This window comes from Chiroxiphia lanceolata, chromosome 6 (assembly GCF_009829145.1).
Source record: "Chiroxiphia lanceolata isolate bChiLan1 chromosome 6, bChiLan1.pri, whole genome shotgun sequence".
NCBI lineage: Eukaryota > Metazoa > Chordata > Aves > Passeriformes > Pipridae > Chiroxiphia > Chiroxiphia lanceolata.
In genome coordinates this window covers 17,829,280-17,845,589 of record NC_045642.1, presented here as the reverse complement: position 1 = coordinate 17,845,589, position 16,310 = coordinate 17,829,280, and the positions used below count along the sequence as shown (strand labels likewise).

The 16,310-nt window shown below is 36.7% G+C and overlaps 1 protein-coding gene across 1 annotated transcript in view; it reads left to right on the top strand.

Annotated features, from left to right (window-relative positions):
- Positions 1-13,215: 13,215 nt before the first annotated feature.
- MUC2 (mucin 2, oligomeric mucus/gel-forming) overlaps positions 13,216-16,310 on the top strand; it is a 78,320-nt gene continuing 75,225 nt past the window's right edge. The window contains exons 1-2 of the mRNA XM_032690376.1: positions 13,216-13,285; positions 14,643-14,907. Of these exons, the coding sequence (XP_032546267.1) occupies positions 13,216-13,285; positions 14,643-14,907 (335 nt within the window). The remainder of the gene's footprint in view (positions 13,286-14,642; positions 14,908-16,310) is intronic.

Here is a 16,310-nt window from a genome sequence, read left to right as displayed (position 1 = left end):
AGAAGTGGAGGAAGGAGTCAGGAGTAGGAGAGGAAGCAGATAAGACTGAGGGAACAGAGTATGTGTCTGCTTAGTAGTGTACACGCAGAACACTGAGATGCTTGAAAGAACTGGTACTGGTTTTTTCTCATGATTCTTTTTCAAAGATAGTGAGGTGGACTCTTAAAACATACATCTGGGGAAAAAAAAGCCACCACCACCCCAAACCCCAGAAATCTTGGTGGTTTGAAAACCAAAAAGGTAGTTTGGAAAAATGGATTTCTGACTAAACATTCTTTCTGGAGGGTATTCATCTAGTCTCTGAATTCTCAAGCCAGTCAGACTGTACTGCACACATCTTATAGCAGCCTGCCAGTACAGGCTGTAGTGGACTTGGTACAAGAAGTGAAAAAAGTTCCTCAGAAAGTGGAACTTTTTCACTTTTCTTTACTGTGAGTGTGGTAAGTCACTGGAACAGGTTACTCAGAGAAGTTGTGGATCCCCCATCCCTGGAGGTGTTTAAGACCAGGCTGGATGAGACTCTGAATAACCTGATCTAGTAAAAGGTGTCCCTGCCAACAGCAGGGGGATTGGAACTAGGTAATCTTTAAGGTCTCTTCAACCCACGCATTCTTTGAGTCTATGATTTGCCCAAGCTCGAGTTTGTGTTCAGCACCATGGCCAGGGCAAAAGGAAGGGATTATGTAACAGGGACAAGAAGAATGTATACATCGTTCATAATAAAAAGTAACTTTTCCATGCATATGTTGCTGGTTGTACGTTCCGTGGATGGTCAGTAGCATATGAACAGCTAGATTTACCAGGCATGAAACTGCTTGATTTCTTCCTTCTCCTGATAGTCAGTCATTAACTCTATGTTTGTCTCTCATGTAAGTCAGAGCTGCCAGTAAGTAAGGTAAATTGGACTTTATTTATAAACTCTTAAACAGAAGTGAAAGACAATATTGATTTTTTCCAGATTTTAAGTCAGGCCCAAAGTGAACTATGGCCTTGTCCTCTTCAATGGTGCCTTACTTAGTTTCTTCTTTAGCACCTTTAGTCAGGAGTCAAATGTTTATTCTAGGAAGCATATTTCAAGCATGAGAAAAACAGCGTAAGCATAAGGAACTCAAAAATGAAACTGAAGGTATAGTTTAGCTTAGGTAGTGAGCAAAGAATATGATGGATGTGCACAATTGTTCTTCTCTTTCTGTTTCTGTATCACAAGTATAAAAATTATCTTTATAACTCATGCCCTCCCTCGCCCTGCCCAATTAGTTTGTAATCAGTAACATATCCCTCCATAAGAAAACTTTTGTAATAAAATTAAATGTGGGATCTTATGGGACAGGAAAGTGATTCTTATTTATAAAACTTCTAAATTAATTTAATTTATCCTCTTCATTTCTTCTCTCCTGAGTTTTACTCAATTACCCTTTCACACCCACATATCTTCAAGCATCAAGCTTGGGTTACAAAGTTTTACCAGGTTTGGCCAGGATTGTAGGTGTGCAAAGCAGAGGACAGGAGACTTTGTTGTCAAGTCCCCTTGAAATTTTTATTTCTTCTTGATTGGTGGTGACAAACTACTTTGTACAGATCTGTATGTCTGTAGTCTTTGACTGATATGATCATTTGACACAGAATATGGCTTGACAGGACCCATCAGTTGTTTCTGTCTGTTGTGTCAACTGATTTTCCTACAGCTTGTTTAAATATCTGGAAAAATTAGTAATCCAGGAGGTGACCACCTCTGGGAGCTTGTTCTTCAACTGTTGTTGAACTTTAGCAGTTTTGGTACCTGAGCTTCTTTAGAACACGTAAGGGATGCCATCCAGTCCTGGTAGTTTGTTTACTATTCAGTTTATCAATTTATTCTAAAGTCTCCTTTTGTTTGTTTGTACTAATCTGTTATTTTGCCTCTGTTACTGCAATGTTTGACCATGACGTTTTTTAATCTCATTCCTAGTTTTTTGGGGCCTGTTTTGATTCATGCTATTCTCATAATTGAGCCTCTAATATGATGCCTTCAAGCAGTGACCAGGTGACTCCCTATTTTGACTGTTAGGTTTGTTCATAGACATTTCCTATTTTTAAAGTTAAATATTAATCTGCTATTAATGGCTTCATTACTCTTATAGGTGTTGAATTATGTACATTAAAGCATTATAATAGCATCTCATGTCTTCATTCCTACCTATAGCAGAGAAGTCCCCACAAAAACACGTGGCAAACCTGGTTCTCTCTCTGCTTGATACTCAGATTTCTAACACAGTAGCACTGTAAATCTGCCTTATTGAAAATCTTGTTCTTAGCTAATGTACATGGGCAAGAAAAACAAAACGAAAAATCTCCCCAAAAAGTCTCGCCCGCTAGCAATTAAAGAAAAATAAACGAACAATATTATAAATGTATTGCTGTAGAAATTGAGAACCTACCCAACAAAAAAAAAGTCACCTGCAAAACCACATGTTGATTACGTAGGAAAAAGTGCCTCCTTGACCCAAAACAACTGCTGTTTTAGTAACTGAACAATCTACATCCCACAAGGATAAGCCACAGCCTGGACAGCTGACCCCCAGTGACCAAAGGGATATTCCAGACCATGTGGCTTCATGCTCAACAATATAAAGCTGGGAGAAGAAGGAGAAAGGGAGTGACACACTTGAAGTGATGACATTTTATCTTTCCAAGAAACCATTACAAGTCATATAGTCCTGCTTTCCTTTTGCAAATTTTTACTCCTCTTGCTTAGTGATTTTTTTTATTGAAGCAGTTCCAGGCAGAAAGTAGCTTTTGTGAGATGCATTTGATACTTCATAGGGTAATAATAAATGAGAATATGAATAGTACCAATGAAAGATATGAAGTGCATTTTTTTTTAACCCAAATGACAATATTTAGGCATTTGTTATTCTGACATACCAGTCTTGGATTGAATGCAAATATCTGATATGGATTGTGTGGATAGTTAGAAACTGAAGTCTTCTATTCTTTAAATTTTCACTGTGTATCCTTGCCTCTATTTTGCTCTCTTCCAGCTAATCAAATAAGAAAGCTTTTTCCTAAGAACACATGTAGACTGTGCATGTACTCTTACCTAACTTATGCTCAGTGACTCAGGAGCATACACTAATCTTCTGTTCACATCAGATTCTTTTTATATGTTTTACATTTGCTTTGTGAAATGGGAGTTGCCAGACTGTATGGTACTTTCTCAGTAATCACACAAAGAGGATACACCTTCTTAGTAAATTAGAGAGCTTATTATGAAGGTAAATGCCATAAGTTAAGCATCAATCACTTCCAAGTTCATTCAGGTGTGCTTTGTTTGCTATCTTATTTTAACATTATTTATATAAGAAGAGTCAAGATAACATTATATAAATATTCTTTAACTTCGTAAACCCAAATTCTGTTAGTTCAAAATTACTGAATTACTGCCTTCACCTTTCATGCAAATATCACCTAGGCATCCCAAATTAGGATGAGGTGAATTGCTTTTAAACTGTGTTGTCCCCTCAGTTAAAAATTGGGTGGGTTTTTGTGTTTGCAGTTTATTTTGGCTATGTTCCACATACTAGCTTACATGAGAGAGACCTGTCAAGTTCAGGGTCACGACATGCAAATGGTAGTTTCATCAAAAGAAGTTTTTTTTCTGCAAAGTAGCTCCTATCAGAACTCAGATAATCCATGTTTTGTAATCTGTGTTTCCATTCATATTCTGCATGTTGGATATAGGTTTGTGTATCATAAATACTGTCATTTGTATAAGTAGTGGCAAATTAAAATCTCACACATCATCAGTCAGTTCAGGGGGATTTTTTGCTTTGATTCAAATGATGCAATCTGAAAACACTCCTGTGATGACAAAATGAAAAAACAAATTTAGAAGAAGAGATGAAAGAGTTGAAAAACAGGTTTTTCTTTGAAATATCTGTATTCCCATAAATTCCTTGCAAAGAAAGGGAAAAGTTAACTCCCAAATGCATATAACACTAACAGACTATAATAATTTTTCAGGTGATGACTAAAAGTATGATTTATATTTTGTTTTATTGTAATAGTCTTCGAGGGCTCATGTGCCTGTCTCAAGTCTTTCCATACCTTGAGCATTTTGTAATAAATCTGCATTAAAGTCTGACCATTTTTTATAATTTTGCTTGTTTTAAACACCTTTTCTGAGTGATGAGTAATTTACAGGACGTGTCCCAATTGTTAGACAGTGCTAGCACTTGAATTCAATACCTTTAGAGTAAATAATTAATTGCATTGTTAGTTTACAGACAAACATGTTCGATCTGGTCTAAAATACTAGAAAAAGATCTTTTTTTAATCGAATGACTCTCTGAGATGGTAAAGAGATGTTTCATAATAATTTATGAATAATAATTCATAATAATTTCTTACATAATAATTTATGTATAGGTGTGTGGGTTTACATGGCAAGATTTTGGTAGCAGGGGAGCTGCAGGGAGGCTTCTGTAGGAAGAGACTTGGACAGCCCCGTGCCAGACAGATGCTGCCAGCTGGCTCCAGAAGACCTACCACAGCACACAGCTGAGCCCATCAGCCAAATTGGTGGCTTGGAAATATATATTTGGAAATATATTTAAGAAAGGGTAGAATGCTGGGTAGCAGTTAGAGAGGAGGGAAGAATAAACGTCCTGTCAAGTAGGGAGAGGAACAGAGCTGCTGGGTGAGGGTTCGCAGCCAGCTTAACCCATCACAGCAAAAAAAATAAAGAATCTTTTTATCTAATTACAGGTTTACTTCACTACAGCAGCACTTAATGCAGTATTGGTGAAGTACTGTTCTGAACTGGAAACTTTACTCCAGTCTCTGCCTTGGGAAAGTACAGAGAAGATATTATCACTTACCTGCTGGACCTGCTTTCAATTTAGCGTTTTCATTAGGCTATTTGCTTACAGCAAACATCTCTTACAGAGTTGTTATGAAATACTTTTTCCTCTATAATGGTTCTAACATACGTAAGCATTGCCAAAAAAATAACTGTTCTTCAGACTGGGCAGAGAAAGATGATTATATTCTGTTATCCACATTCTACATGCTCTTACACATCAGCAGTGTTCTGTTGTGGTATGTTCTGTTAAGTCTTACTTTCCAAGTCAAGATAAGAATTCAGCTTTTTTTTTTTTTTTAATAATCTTTCTCTTTACATAATCCCAGAAACATTTTTGTGGGTAACCTTAAACAATTTGGGCTTATGTCCATACCAAATTTTCTGTTCACATGAGCTATATTATAAGTTTGGATTTGGAGATCGTACCGCTTTGCCCTCTTCTCATCAGTAATTCCCTCTGATTTCTTCATTGTAGAGTTATCTTCACTCCTGCTTTCCTGGTCTTTGGAAAAATGAAACTCTTAAGTATTCTGTGCAAAATTGAAGTGTTTCAAGGAGAGAGCCTTAGATCGCAGGGGTTCAGGTATTAAAATAGAATTGATTGGTTGTAAGAGACCTACGACAAACATCTAGTCCAACTGTATTCTCACAGGAAATTATAGAATTATAGAACAGTTTAGGTTGGAAGGGACCTTAAAGATCATCTAGTTGCAACTCCCAGGGACAACTTCCACTAGACCAGGTTGCTGAAAGCTTGCCATTCAACCAGGCAACTTGAACATATAAAGAGATAGAGAACACACAATTTCTCTGGGTAACTTGTCCCAGTATCTCACCACTGTCATAGTATAGAATTTCTTCCATATATCTAATCTAAATCTACCCTCCTTCAGCTTAAAGTCATTCCTCCTTGTCCTATCACTATATGCCCTTGTAAAAAGTCCCTCTCCATCTTTCTTGTAGACCCCCCTTTAAGTACTGGAAGGCTGCTAGAAGGTCTCCCCAGAGCCTTCTTTTCTCCAGAATCAACAACCCCAGCCCTCTCAGTCTTTCCTCACAGGAGAGGTGCTGCAGCCCTCTGATCATCATCATGACCCTCGCTAGGACTCACTCCAACAGGTCCCTGTTCAACTTCTTTTGGGGGCCCCAGAGCTGGATGAAGATGTGAATGCGAGTCCCCAAGACAGATTTAGATATGTCAGCTGTCACTGAATGTAGTACTTAGTGAGCTGTAGAGTGAAAAGAAGAATCCTCCTCTGACATCATTTAAAGAAAAGGGTCTGTTTTTGAAAGGCACGAAGCACCCATGTTCATGAAGAGAGTCATGTCTATGAAGGAATTAGTCATGATCTACAGAAGAGAATTAAAATTTAGACATACTCTTTTTTTTTTTAGATTTTCCTCTTGCCTGGTCCAGGCAGCTCCTTGTTCAGAATGCTGGGTGTGTACCTCTCCCTTTGAGCCCTTGCTGTATATTGCCTAAATACTTTAATGGTTCTGTATGTCCGACTGTGTATTCAATTCAGCAATTTAGAAATATAGGGACAAGAGTTTTGTGGAGACACATACATCAAAACTCTGAGATATTCTGATACTCTGGGTAACAGTTCTGCTGAACTTTAATTACCTAAAATTTGAAGTTATCATTTTTTTCCCCAAATGTTTTCGATCCAGCCTTCCCAAAATTTTAGTGTAGGTAGACCTAATAGATGCAATACGTGACTGGATGGCATAGACTGTCAGTCTCACTACTGGCATTTTATAGTGCAGATGATTGGCTTCTGAGAACTGACATTTTAAAAAGTAGCAACTGAAAAGGAGAAGCATGAAGGAATGCTCAAAAGTGTTTTTTATTTTTCGGGGTTTTTTTTCCTCCCTTTCAAAAAACACCTTAACAAGTGATCATATTCAAATTTTGAAAATGCATGACAAATAAACACAAATACTGCAAAATATAGTGGAATTGTGTGAAGGAAGATATTTCTCAGGTTATCTAATTTATCCTTCCCTCTCTTTTGCCGTGGGAGGTAGCAGCTCTCGAAGTGTTCTTCAGTGTGCACTGTTGTGTTCATGATGTTGCTGTGATAAAATGCTCTGTATTGACAATATTGTCTTTTTGATGATTCAAACGTTGGTTATAAAGTAATGTTCTTGGGAAATGTGCGTGGCAGCTGGAAGACTTGGATACGAGACAGATGTATTCTTGCATGTGACGTAGTTTTTCCCCCTCCCACAATACAGAAGGCGTTATTAACTACGTAACTGCTGACTTACATAACAGAAAAAAGTTAATGTTCACCATAAATGTGGCAAGTTTGTTATACTTTTGCAGGTCTAGCAAATTGTACCAGTAGGATCATAATATTTGGTGGTAAGAAGGGGAAGACTAAAGATTCGTAGCAATTCTTACTTCATGCAAATGATCTCGTGTTTCCATAAGTGTCCTGTGGAACCATCACCATAGTTATATCATGGATCTGAATATTGTTTATCTCAGCTAATTGATATTAAGTCTTAAAATTATGTAATTCTGTCAGTTCAGTAGAGCTGTTGACTATGTGCCTTAAACTAAGCCGTTCCATTAAGAGATGACAAAATTATGAAAAGTTTGATTTATCAGTCATATGACTAGACTGGCCATGTTGAAAAATAGAATAATATATACTGTTTTGAGCAGACATTCAGTATAATTTTTGCACTGTTTTTCAAAAATTCTTGTTTTGAAAGCTAAAAAATATCTCATAGCAAATGTTGACTTGGAGACAGTATGAATATGCTGCTGCAAAGGGGGAAGAAAGAGTAAAGGGTTTCCTCTCTAATTTTGTTTGTGACAGTGAGTCTGATTTCCCATATGAAAATATTAAGTAAATGCAAATTTACTTCAGTTCCACCTTTGGTGTCAATAGGAATTTTGACACAAGGAGATGGTAGAAAATATTAGTAGAGGAAATTTGCAATTAAAACAAATATGCTCACTTTGTTTCTTGTTCAAACTCTAACATCTCCTTGATACGTGAACTTCATTGAGAGAGCACAGGTTTACGTACTCAAGCTTTGTCTAGAATATTTCCCAGCATCTTAATGATCTGGTTTTTCAGAAAAAATCTTCTTCAGAGGGCAGAGGAAAAAAAAATGTACATTTTGCCAGTACTTTTCTTTCCACTATTTCCTACAGAGAAAATAAAATATTTGGAAAATCCTACTTTCCTTGGGTGAAATTACCAGACTGAAAGGTATGTGGAGTGTAAGTCCCTTGATGCCTTTTCTATGTCATCTCTTCTTGGCTCAGTCCATTTCCCTGGTATAAATCCCATAGATGCTTGAGAAAGGGGAACTGTTCTAATTTTGTTTTGAATCATCAAATATTTTTCCTTGTGTGTTAATGTAGAAGCTGTTGTGCTGAGGCTTTTTGCAGACATAACTTTTATAGAAGCTGTGTTAGTAGGAAAGCTTACTAATTGAACTTATTACTTACTACACCCCTTCCTAATCTTCAGTCATTTTATGTCACATGTTTATCCCCATTTGTACTTAACTGGAAGAGAAGGAAATGTTTTTCAGCTTTAGTCTCAGAGTATGAGCTACCAAATTCCAAAGAAGGAAGTACTAGGAATGGAACATGGATGCTAATCTTAAAATTTCTATGCCAAACCAATTAAAGAAGACCATGTGAGAATGTTATACTCCAGATAGCATCAGCAGATACCTTACACTACTGTATTTGTTTGAATGAAAAATAATGCCAATAACCCAAAGACTGCTCAAGATCACAGGGATGAAATTAGTGGTAGAGCTGAGATTAGTCCAATTGGAAAATCAATACCTTAGGGTAAAATGATAGGATAATTAATTACATGATATTAGCCTGATTCCAGAAGTGACCTAGAAGCAATCAAAAGTATGTGGGATTTTGTAACATTACGTTAAATAAAAGCTTGACTGTTGAATACATTTAAATGGACATTCTGTGTATTAAAGTTCTTTCCATAAAACTAGCTGGTAGTGACACCCCATTAGAAGGTTTGGGAGAGCAATAAATTCATTATAGGGATGCTTTTTGCCACTTGTTTCTAATTCTTTAATAACATAAAAATCATAAATTAATAATTTCAGTAATTTTATACCAGTTTTATGTCTGTCTAAATACTGTCTCCTTCTGTAGTGATAATTTTAGGTTAATATGTTGACAGCATGCATATCAAAATGAAATTCATCCCCCTTACTTCTGTGTCATTACTTTAACACTCTTTCATGCACTGTTCACCCTCCTGCTGCTTATCTCTGTGCTTTCTTAAGTTTTTGACTTTATAGAGGGCTTACTGGAGTCTTAGTAAAGGAAGTGCTGTGGTTGTGTATCATCATACATCTCTTAATTCATAATCTGGCTAGATTTTGCCAGACCTGTTTTAGAATGGTGCCAAGGCAGTTCAGACAAACCATCTCTGTGCTTGAGACAAAAGGAGTGATGTGTATATTGTGAAGTTGTGTGGTCATGTGTAAGGCTTTGTGTGCTCTGGTGAAATGTTGGCAGATGGAAGAGTAGTAGAACAAAATCCCATGGCTATTTCTGCAGAGCAACATCAATGATAGAACATTACTTATTGGTTAGACAGCCTGTGATCAGCAAGTCAGGAATACAAAAGGATAAGGAAAAAACCTCAGTCACCTGGTGTAATCACACTTTCTGAGGTATTTGTACAGTGGTCATCCTGGGATTGCTGTGACTGCAATGAGATTTCCTCTTGTTGTTAACAGATAGAAATACACCCCACATTCTTGAAAAATTATTTATTCTTCCTAAATAAGCCCAGTCAGGTCTCTGCTAAATTTTATCATAACGTTATATAATTTTTTTCATATAGGCCATTTTCTTCTGCAGTGTGATTCAGAATGAAGATAATCTTCCACGCAGATTGTGTTTTTAACAAGAAGTTTTACTGCAAAGTAAATTTACACTGTAACTAAATGAATGTTAAAAGTTAGTTACACTGATGGAATGATTAAAAATAGTCTCATAAAAGTTTGAGTGTAGGGAGACAGTGCATTGACACAGCTATGACTCAAAACATATTTTTTATCTGTCCTTCTGCATCTGCTGCTATAACAAACATGCCTGCCATGCAATCAGCTTTTATTTCTTAAGCTTTGAATTTTAGCAATGACTGTCGTAGCACTGGTTTTGGGGTTCCTGGGTCAGGCATACAGTGAAAGATTGTGGGAAGCTGTATTTCTATTCATTGACTTGGGGAACTTCAAAAAAACCCACATCTCTGCTAATACCCAACTGTGGAAACTAAATATGAAAATACCCCTTCTTGTCAATTGTTCTGTTGATGCTGCTTGCACAGTGATAGCATGGAGAATCATTGGCAATAAAGGCACATGAACACCTGATACTGGAGACGAGATGACTGGAAACAAGGAGTGGCATGAAGTTCCACAGACAGGTCGACTCAGATATAGATAACTGATGTAAGCTTAAAACAAAGATGCTAATGCTAAAGCAGAATTAGCTTTGTTGCAAAATGATTGATTACTTCAGGCTGTCCAACAATTTATAGTGAATAAATTAACGCATACATGTGGATGTTATCTGTGCATTAACAGTAGGATTCTTTTGGATTAAAATGCATAACCCAAAAAGCCGTAAGGTAGCTGAGCAAGAAATAAAGCAGGCTATGATGTCTACCTCAAAGATTGATTATTTCTGACAGGCATATAAAGCAGCTGGTAGACAGGATCATTACCCTTCTGGCAATAAGGAAACAGAGACAGTGCAGTTTAGGACATTTTCTAATGCTAGCAAAAGTACATGCCTAGGAATTTTGAAGATAAGGATCTGTATTTGCTTCTGTTCAGATCATCACAGCCGTGTAAGCTTGAGTGCGGATTCTGTAAGAATGGTCTCAGTGCTTAAAGGCATGTTGATTTCCCTATTCTCCAGTTTGGGATGTCACAGCAAGCCACATACATGTCAGAGGAAGAAACAATGAGAAATTGCTGGTCACTCTGAGAAGCAAAGACTGGAGAAGGAAAATAGTCCTGTTTTAATTTCATATCTCAAGAAGTAATCAGGCTCCCTGCGCAGCCAGGACAAAGGTGGGGAAGAGAAAATCAGTCACCAAAATTTAGAGGTGCTTGATCAAGAGTAGCTCTTCACCTGCACAGAAGAAAAATGCCAGCATATGGAACTGAGGGATGGTGCAACCTTAGGTGAAGGATGATTACCTTTCCCAGTCCCAGCAAATGAATGAGACTGGTTCCAGATCTGGAACTTTTGTGGCAAAGAAAGCTGAATGGAAAATATGCAACTTTCCAACTTACACCTCTGAACATACACATCTAATTTAATCTAAAAAGGGGTCACACAGGTTTGCTGTGTACATGAAGTTGCTGTTACAGTTTGCAAAGTCTGTGTATGAATTAAATCATGGAGACTTTTTTTTTTCTGAGGCAATGGTAGTTCCAGCCAGGAGACTAGCTAGAAAAACACAAGGAGGAAAAGAAAATCTCAAACCCCTTGGGAATCATATTTCTGAACTAAGAGTTTTGGTAGCAGAAAAGACAGAAAATTCCAGGTTGGGATATGTCTCTGAGGTGTCATAAGAAGTTAGATCTGCTAAAGTAACCATCAAGGAAATGTCTCTGAAGACAGTGTTTCTTCTTTTTTTTTTTTCTAAATTATTTTTTCTAACTGGTTATTACTGGGTTTATTTTTATTTTCCAAGAAGGAAAATAAAATTATATTCTAGTAGTGAATAGGCTCATAAAGGAGAAAAGGGCTAGTACTTAATTTCAGTCAGGATTGTTGAGGGAATGATACCCTATGTAAGCATGAGAGAAGTTCAATTCTGTATTTTCAAGCAGGAGCAGAAAGTCTAAAACCTTTTGACATGTATTAAAGGAAAACAGGAAGATATTTGTGTAGAGGCTAGGCTATAGTTGAGATAAAATTATTAAATAAAAGAAAACAGAGCTACAGAACATACTTTTATGATAAAAGGATGTTTCTTGTTGACTAGAGCAGTCAAAAGGGCTAAGTAAAATGTTTCCTTGGTGTTTTGAAAAATATAAAAGCTCTACTTGTAATATGAACAGTGAAGTTAAGGAACACTTGATGATTAAGAGGATTAGAGATTTCTAGACACTGTGTTGAAAATCTTTTGATGAGGAAATATAGGAGCTTTAAGAAGTAAACCTTATTAGTGCTATGAAGCAGATGTGTTAGAAGATCTGTTGAAGTAAGTGTGCTTTACCTCAAGGAGCCTGTATTTTGTCTTCTGAAGAGAGTTGCAGAAACACCTTCTCAAAGGAACTTTACAGCACAAAATAAGGTGCACATGGAAATCTTGTATTTCTGAAACAGCATTCTGACCTGGTTCCTGGTTCTGTTTTCTGCTTTCTTCTTCTCCCAAGGACCCTCTTCATCTTTTTCTGCACAAAGCAAAGCTGACCCTATAGCTTGTGTTGGATCTGATGTGGGACAGCAGACTATAAATTTATCATTCATGGAGAAGGTAGGCAAGAATGAGCAAGAATATTTAGGGGGATTATGGACAGTAATGTTTTCCCATTTTTCCTTTTTTTTTTTCCCCCTTCTTTTTTCCCTAAAGCTTAATATGATGGGAGAGTCTCTACAATCTTTTTGATGAACTTTCTGTTGCACCTTGACAATGTTCAAAAGAGGACCTCTTTTACTGTGAATTCCTTGAACTTACCTTGTTACCCTATCTCAGTTATGTCTTGGGCACAATATACAGTATGGGCTGTATTTTGGTTTAGATGTTCCCCAGAGCTTTACAAATTAAAGAAATCAAACAATTGCCAGCAGAATAATTTTACAATCTATGATATACCATTTTTATTTGTAAGGGTTACCGTTAACTACAAGGAGCTTCACATGAATGATTTAATTTTTACAGAAATCATTCTATGTGATGGTGGAAAATGAAAAATTCCTTGGTTTTGAAGCCACTGTTTGAAGGTCTCACCCTAAAATTTTGTCAAGGGATTTCTTTGTTCAGCCACCTCAAAATTCATTATTTGCTATAGGAGTTACTGAAGGTTAAACTCGGCGTGAGCATTTGAAGGATTTAAAAGCACAGCATCCTGTAGATGAAATAGAGCAATAAAAACCGACATGGTTACTGAATCAATATTATACCATTTCCTGTATGCTGAATTCCTTCATTTATGGTGAAAAATGCATCTGTTTACTTCTTATCTTCAGTAAATATCACACCTGTTTTTTCACCCCTCCTCTTTCCTCCTCCCTCTGTATCTCCTCCCCTGTGACAGAATCAATTGCATCAGTGGATAATATATAAAGAAGAGTTTTCAGTGGAGTTGCCCATTCACCCACCTTAGCCACCATGGGGCTAAGAGTGGCCAGCCTTTTCATGCTCTGGCTGGCTCTTTCCTACGCCCATGAAATAAGAAAAGGTAAGCTCTAGAAATGAAATAGTAGCAGACTGCCTCCTGGAAAAGAGGGAGAGAATTAAAATACCACTGCAGAGGTAGAAGGAGGCAGTGCATTTAAATAATGCACTTAAATAATCCAGTTTTAGGATGCTTTAAATTTCTTCAGCTTTCAAATACTGAGGCAACATGACTCAGCCAACATAGGTTGGCTTTCTTTCTTTGGAAACATTAGTTCCTATATCTACTGCGTTTATATCTAGTTTGATGTGCTTGGAAAATATTTTCCATGTTACTTTTCTTTCCATGTGTTGAGTCTTTCCTAGGTTTGGCAACTACTTTGAAGAAAGCAACTGTAGAAGTTTGAGAGGTTCATTGTTACAACAATGAGGGAGGTGGATGATTGTGCCTTCTGTTACTTGTAACAACATAAATTCTTTCTTCAAAAGGGAATGTAGTAACATTGGACAAAGCTAATTTTGCCATTTAGAACATTAATAATCCTGCTGTAAAAGCTCTAACTTTATTCGTTATCAACTTTGAAGTGTTAAAGTGAAACACACTGAAAACCAAAAATTGTTTTTTAGTGGAATAGGTGATGAATTTTGTCCAGTGGTCAGGTTTGGGGTATTGAGCTTGGTCTACTGTGTCTTGAAATCAGCAATGAGAGGAAAGCATTACCTTGCATTTGGTATCCCAGCTGTGAGCTCCAGAAGAATCTCTGTGCAGCCTTCCATCTGGGGAGAGAAGGATAGCAGCTTGTCTGGACGTATCTGGCATGATTGATACCATCAAAGCACAGTAACCTAGAGGTTGTGTTAGCAGTTTTGCTTTCTCATAGTAAACAGTGCAAGAAAATCTTGTAAAAATGAGACATGTCAAGTTTCCCGTGGATACTTAGCTTTTATGATTCACCCCTAATCTACAGTACCTGGAGATCTATTAGATATTGTGTTAACTTGTATTATTAGTCAGTATAGATGGCTGGGAAGGGAATAAATCATCTTTAGTTTTGGCTATTGCAAAAACTTTATTTTTCTTCCTATCATGGTTATATCTTCTGAAGAATTTCTGTTCTGTAGTAATAGAAATCACTACTGCTTTTAGGAAAAGAAATAATTTCCTAAATCTCCTGTTGTGCACAAGTCCTTTCATAATACTTAAATTATTTGCCTTTTAGAGTAGGTGGTACTTTCTTGGTTTCCTAACTGGTTTTTTTCTAGTACATGTTGATCAGATACTTGATCAGGCTTGAAATCTGTGGAATCACTGTGCACATAATTGCAAGTGATTTCTGCTGTAAAATGGAACACTTACATTTTCTTACATTAGCTTGTTTAGTGCACTTTTTTCATGTCTGTTTCTTTTCATCACTTAACAGGAAGGACAAGAAACCACGGCCACTATGTCTGCAGCACTTGGGGAAATGACCATTTCAAAACCTTTGACGGAGACATCTACCAATTCCCTGGCATTTGCGAGTATAATTTTGTTTCTGACTGCAGCGATTCTTACGCAGAGTTCTCTGTCCACATCCAGCGTGCTCTGAACAGCGATAACCACCCTGAAATCCAGTATATTCTGCTAAAAATCAAGGATATCACGGTGTACCTCAAACCAAAACTGGTTGTGGTGGATGGGCGAATGTAAGTATTTCAGAAAAATGTGCTGGGAAGATAAAAACAGGATTGATTGTTTACACAGTTGTCTGTGTACCATTATGGTAACTTCTACAAAGCATTTCCACAATCAAAAAAAAAAAAAGCCTTTTGAAATCCAGCATAAAAATTGTTTTGGGGCGGTGCTTTAGTGTTAATCGTCATTCCTACACTTGCACAAGGGATTATTTAAATGAAAGTAAGGAAGAGGTGTTTGAGTGAATTGTTCTTCCAGTTGTGCAGGAAACAATGCAGGTCATGAACCAGATCTTTCACTGGCATAAAATGACATAGCTTCATTTGTTTTGTGGCATCACCCTGAATTTACTTTAGCAGATGGTCTAGCAAATAATGAAAAAAGAGATGCATTTCTCTGGGCTCTTTTCCTCTTGTTTTGTGACAGTAGAGTGGCGGTTTTTTTCTGATCTTCATAAATAATTCTTTGAGATCCAATGGCCATTTCTCAAGGGATTTTAACAGATATAACACAGGTCAAAATTTACACTAATTTATATGTGGCAGTATATGCTTTTTCACAGTAGGCAACAGTGTTTTTCTCCTTCTGTAACATGGCTACACAAGAAACTAGTCCGACACCATTACTGATGCCAAGTACTGTCTTAACCTAGTCTTTCCTATCATTAGCCTAATCTTTCAGTGTGTGTATATATACTCACTGAAACAAGTGAGGCAACTCATAAGTTAGGAAATAGGTCTGAAGATTCTGAAGAAACTGGCTATTAGTATGTTTTAGCATAGTTTAAAAAAAAAAAAGAATCTACTTTATTGTCATTGTACGACTTGGTTTAGCCGAGATTTCAACTTTTGCTCTAAAGTTTGGAAGCCACTACAATGAAAATATGTTCAAAGGTTGAAAATAGCACCCAGTTTTCCAAAGATCATATCAGAATGCATAAAAAAATGACAGAAATATTTAAAAAATACATTGTTTCCCCAACTTAAAAAAGCTTTTTATTGAGTACTTGGGTCTTGAACTCAATAAAAAGCAAGTTTAGAAATCCTTTAAAAATTGTTTCTTTTAAGCCTCTTTTTGTCTTAGATAGTGTTCGTAAAACAATGGTTCACTTCTGAACAGGTTTTTGCTGCCTGGGGAATTTAGTTTTTTTAAAACCGAATTTTGCATATTGATCTTTAAATGATACATTATCCATTATCCTGTAAAATAGCATTTCACAGTACTAAAATGAAAAGTGTAAAGTAGAAAAATGTATGAATTTGCCTTATGGTACCTGATCCACTGATTGAGTGAATGTGCTAGAATTAGAAAAAAAAGATAAATATTCCATGCAGTGGTAGCTGAAAGGTGAAAAGATGCCCAATGTTTTTTGATCCCTCTTGAAAAATGTAATCTCTCAAGAATTCATTGCCCA